The following is a 6,000-nucleotide window of genomic DNA, read 5'->3' as shown; positions in this document are numbered from 1 at the left end:
AGTCATATGCAACTTCCAATCATCTATCTGATCACACATCTTCATGTCAGAGCAGGATTCGTCCGTTCGTATATGTCAAAGCATCGTGTCCTGGCATGGAGATAATTACTGAGTCATCTACAAAAGGGAATTGTATTATGAGGAGATCAGGCCTCGTCCGAGCCGATGCCGCGGAGAGCCGTTATTTGGAGACCATGGTCTTTTTATAGAGAAAGTCAATACTGAGCCCGAAGCTCCTGCGCCGGCTAAACTTAGGAGGATCTTTGTTTGATACCATTGACTTTATACGTGTATCCTGAGCTGAAAATCCCCCGCTAAACGCAATCCAATCAAAATATAATACAATACCAGACAGATTTGATGACATGATTTTTTGTGTGTATGTGTGTGTGTGTGTGTAGGTTGCTCAAAAAAGAAAGATTAATAAAACATATGAGAGGAAATCTGTGACAAGATGTGGATGTAAATCTGTTGGACCAGAACCAGCCATAAAACAGCACAGGATCAAAGCGAACTGTGATGTTCTCAGTGAAATCTCTCGAGTCCGCTGTGCTTAACTGCATATTAAACATCAGAAGTGTTCGGATCGGCTGGGATTGAGCTTTTGTGCTTCCGGTGTGCGCAGGAAAACGATGACATCATGCCTGGTTAGGACACAGTTGCACATTGGGCCTCGCTCAAGAAACACAAGCACTACAAACAAAACCGCGGTGTAAATCAATCATTAAAAAACATTATGCAAATTTTTTAGGTCATTTGAACCAATTTGCCCGAAAGTGACAATTTTTTCTCAATCTCGATCACAAATAGTTTTACACGATATTCCAATTTTGCGCAAATGTGACATTTTCAACTCAGAAGGAACGATTTCACGCGCCCGTTTTACACACACTCTCTCTCACACACACGTAAACACTCTCTTACACACACACACACTCTCTCTCTCTTACACTCACACACTCTCTCTCTCTCTCTCTCTCTCTCTCTTACACTCACACACTCTCTCTTACACACACACACACACACTCTCTCTCTCTTACACTCACACACTCTCTCTCTCTCTCTCTCTCTCTCTTACACACACACTCTCTCTTACACACACACACACACTCTCTCTCTCTTACACTCACACACTCTCTCTCTCTCTCTCTCTTACACTCACACACTCTCTCTTACACACACACACACTCTCTCTCTCTTACACTCACACACTCTCTCTCTCTCTCTTACACTCACACACTCTCTCTTACACACACACACACTCTCTCTCACACACACGTAAACACTCTCTTACACACACACACGCACACACACACTCTCTCTCTCTTACACACACACACACTCTCTCTCTCTCACACTCACACACTCTCTCTTACACACACACACTCTCTCCCTCTTACACTCACACACACTCTCTCGCTTGCACACACGATCTCTCACACACACTCTCTCTCTCTCTCTCACACACACAGACTCTCTCTCTTACACACACTCTCTCTCACACACACACTCTCTCTCTCACACACACTCTCTCTTACACACACGCTCTCTCTTTTACACACACACTCTCTCTTACACTCACACTCACTCTTACACTCACACACACTCTCTCTCTCTCTTACACAGACTCTCTCTCTTACACACACTCTCTCTCTCTCTCTCTCTCACACACACTCTCTCTCTCTTACACTCACACACACACACACACACACACTCTCTCACACATACACACTCTCTCTCTCTCTCTCACACACACACACACACTCTCTCTCCCTCTTACACTCACACACACGATCTCTCACACACACACTCTCTCTCTCTCACACACACACACTCTCTCTCTCTTACACACAGACTCTCTTAAACACACACACTCTCTCTCACACACACACACACTCTCTCTCTCTCTCTCTCTCTCTCACACACACACACTCTCTTCTCTTACACACACACACTCTCTCTTACACTCACACTCTCTCTTTCTCTTACACACACACACACACACTCTCACACACACACTCTCTCTCTCTCACACTCACTCTTACACTCACACACTCTCTCTCTCTCTCTCTCTTACACACACTCTCTCTCTCTTACACTCTCTCTCTCTCTCTCTCTTACACACACACTCTCACTCTCTCTTACACTCACACACAGGGTGTGTACGCATACACAAACGGACATAAACACAGTGTGTGTGTGTGTGTGTGTGTGGTGAAAGCAGCGCTCTGCATTACCTCTGCAGCCCAAATTAGACTCAACGACACATATTTATTATTCACACTTTTTCAAAAACTCATTTTCAGTGGGCATGAATTATTTAGCAGTTTTCCAAGCAAAAGGCGCTTTTTGATTAAACGGTGCCCCAGATAACCTCACGCCCTATACACACACACACACACACACACACACACACACACACACACGAGAATCAGTGGAGATGTAACTGTGCCTTCTCTGGGTGAGCGAAGGCGATAAAAACAAGTGAAGGAAGGGGAAACTGAGCCACAGTCGTGGGTGTGTGTGTGTGTGTGTGTGTGTGTGTGTGTGTTGAGCTGCTTTGATACAATCTGTATTGTGAAAAGCGCTATACAAATAAACTATACAAATACAAATAAAAAACTTGACTTGACTTGTGTGTGTGTGTGTGTGTGTGTGTGTGTGTGTGTGTTACTGTAGGTGGACATGACGGCTTTCGTGTGGCCTGTGGAAACTCACCGCATTGCTCTCAGTGCAATTTTGTACGCCAGTTCGGCATCGTGAGGTAGGAGGCATGTGAAGAGATACTTGGCAAACGTGTGCATCGGAACGCTCTCTCTATAGATGAGCTCTCCCAAACCACTGTAGGGCCCACCTGCAAGAACACACACTGCGTGAGACACACTAAACATCCAGGACAGTTGCATTAATCTTCATTTAAATCAGGGATTCCTGAACTTTTTTGTCAGCCGAACCCATTTGACCTAAATACTTTTTTTAAGCCCCCCCTGAGATTTTAACCCTATAAAGCCTGTATGATATTTGATGCACTGATTTCTAAGGCCTCTAAATAATCAACATGATCAAAACTTTGCTGATAAATCTGTCTTCTGTTGTCTTATTGTAATTTAGACTTTTTCAAGAAGTAAAAAGCCTTTTAGTATAATTGTAAAAACATTAAAAACGTAAAAAAAAAATAAAAAAAGTATTTTTTATTATAACTTGGTTTTTATAAAGTAAATGTAAGAATAACTTTGATATTGTTTGTAATATTTCAAGATGAACACTTACTGGACTGAAGCAACTTCAGTTTACTTGATTATCAATATCATGAGTCTCAAACAGGACCATCGGGAAGGTTGAGGAAGGTTTATTTGTTCATTTCTCAATCATTATTGTATTGCATTGCATTATATATTTTCAAACTACAGAGCTTTGATCATAAAACTAAGTATTTAAATATCATCTTAAGACATTGGCAGTTACTGATATTTATATCCATTTTATGCATGTATCTGCTATACTGTTATAAAGATCTCACTGATTTACATTACAGGATTCAGAATTTCATCACTTTTTGTCCATATAAATATCAGCATCTGCCGCAAATTGCATATTATTGCTCAGTTTGTATCTCTGAATAAAACTGAGCTGTTTTTTTCCTTCTTATTCTCACTATTTCATACTATATGAGTCATAAAAACCTGATGCATCAAATTTGATACTCAAAAAGATTTTGTGTAAATGTAAAATAAATGGTTCCATTATAAAAAATAAAAAATAAAAATTCTGACCATTATTTCAAATGTCAGGCTTTACAGGGTTAAGTAATGTCAATTTAACAAGATTTTGTCATTTTCATGGTTCTCTGCTGCTGGTAAATGGTCACATGACATGCAAGTAAACACAAAATATTTCATCCTTTTTAGTAAGTGTTATGCATCTTGTTTAACCAGTTATTTATTGTCATTAATAAGTCCTAATCAATGTCTTTTGATGTCAAACTTTTGTGAATGTTTAAAATGACATTAAGTTGTTTTTTGTACATTTCTCTTTCAGCACTAATGTTAACAACACAAGTTTGAAAGTGCTTCGAAAAAGCTGACGTACGATTTCAAGAGATAAAACGCATGCAGGAGCTGTGAGATGTGGTTAGAAATGCACAGATTTGTTGGCCCAAACAGGGTGTAAGAGTGTGAGAAAGAAACGCCTTAGGAGGTTCCCGTTTCACCTCACACACACCCAAGATACCCTTCTGCATGACGCATCAAAATCACATAAAGTGCTGTGGCGGAGCACTTCAAATAACACCATGCATATCGCCATCGTAACATCATAGTTCGGTCGTAGGTCAAGAACACACACGGATAACATCCTCTCTGAAAAGCTGCAAGTAACGTTATCCATTTCCAGGCGAAACGCACAAAAAGCAGGCCGAGATGGGCTTGTGGTGTTGTGCTGCATCATGGGTAATCTGCTTACAGATCGTTTTACACACCCTCCCCCCTCCTCATCCTCAAACCACACGCCCACTTTCAAGAGTGCAGGCCTTTTTTCACACTTGCCTTCAATATAAAGCCATATGTGAGAGCTTAGCTTTCCCTGTCATTAGATTATTTGTGACTGAGAGCGCAGCGACCACAAGCCTCTTCACAAATACACACGGCACTAGACATACAAACAGACACCGACAAAGCAACCAAACTAAACATTCATATGTGCTGCCTACCTAGGCACTAGGCAGCATCTTAACCAGAATAAAACCTCATATGTGATGCTCTAAAATATGCAGAGACTCACAAGTAGCGCTATCCATGTGAAGTGCATGAGAGACTTAGCATGGTGCTAAGCATAAAAATACATATTACACACAAATATTTGGTCAAATAATATATATTAGTAAAATTCAATATATTTAAGTACACAATCAGCATTTATCTCAACTAATTAGCCATCAAGATTTCATTTTTATACTGAGATTCTCTGCAGTGCATGTTTATGCTGGCCTTGTCAGATCTCTTATTTTGGCTAAATTATAAACAGCACTGCAAGTATACTGCAGAGCTAATGCAATCCCAGAATGCCTTGGGACAAGCTTTGAGAAAAAAACTAACATTTAAGATGGCTATATATTTCATTCCTAAGTACATATTTAATAAAACAGGACGAAAATATCAGGTAAAATTTAATTTGACTGTTTTCATGCTTATTAGAGCATCAAGTTGTTAGCTTAGCAACATGGTAATGTCTTTCAAGGGATGCAAGAGTCAGACTAACTCCTATCTATACAAACCAAAATGTAGGGATGCACCGATATGAACATTTTTGATAAAACTGATCATTCATATTTGAAAGCCGATAACCGATATACTGGCCGATAAATCTAAATCCAAATTTTTATTACATTTTTGAGAGCCTAATTACAAAAGTCTCACCATATCCCAAGCACACAATTGTACGTAGCCGATATGACAGACTTGTGCGGCCCTTCACTGTATTTTCCTGTTTTGAAGTGATTCCAATCATATTTCAAGAAATTCAAAACCATCATCTGAAGAGTCTCAGCTGAAGGAAATAATACATTATTTATCGGCTTTAATATATCGGCCAAATTTTCTAATTGGGTCGATACCGATAACATTAAAAATGATCATATATCGGCTGATACTGATATGGTGGCCGATATATTGTGCATCCCTACATCATCACCCAATTCTGATGCTTAACTGCTTATTATTAAAACTATATAACAATAAAACTATAGCCATTGAGCATGTGGAGTCCCAAGCGCATCTCAGAACATTGACTTTTAAAAGTAAAGGTAGATTCTTACGCTATGACATTACCATTGGCTGATTGGCTCTTTTAGTTAAAAGGCCAGACTTATTCCACCATATTGCATGTTGCACATTCTCCCATTCATAGTAATATGAGTGAACTGTTCAATTGAACCATCTATGTAGCCGATAGACAGCAAGGCAGCTCACTAGGCTTGGAACAGAGCTGCAGTCACGTCTTGCT

The 6,000-nt window shown here is 39.9% G+C and overlaps 1 protein-coding gene across 1 annotated transcript in view; it reads right to left on the bottom strand.

Annotated features, from left to right (window-relative positions):
• The window catches only part of LOC309489748 (zinc finger SWIM domain-containing protein 6), an 84,013-nt gene that overhangs the window by 8,211 nt on the left and 69,802 nt on the right, over nucleotides 1-6,000 (bottom strand). Inside the window, exon 10 of the mRNA XM_082158615.1 lies at nucleotides 2,719-2,854. Within this exon, the coding sequence (XP_082014741.1) occupies nucleotides 2,719-2,854 (136 nt within the window). The remainder of the gene's footprint in view (nucleotides 1-2,718; nucleotides 2,855-6,000) is intronic.

The sequence above is a fragment of the Leuciscus leuciscus genome (assembly GCF_965113295.1).
Source record: "Leuciscus leuciscus genome assembly, chromosome: 24".
Taxonomy (NCBI): domain Eukaryota; kingdom Metazoa; phylum Chordata; class Actinopteri; order Cypriniformes; family Leuciscidae; genus Leuciscus; species Leuciscus leuciscus.
This window is presented reverse-complemented; position numbering and strand designations above follow the sequence as displayed.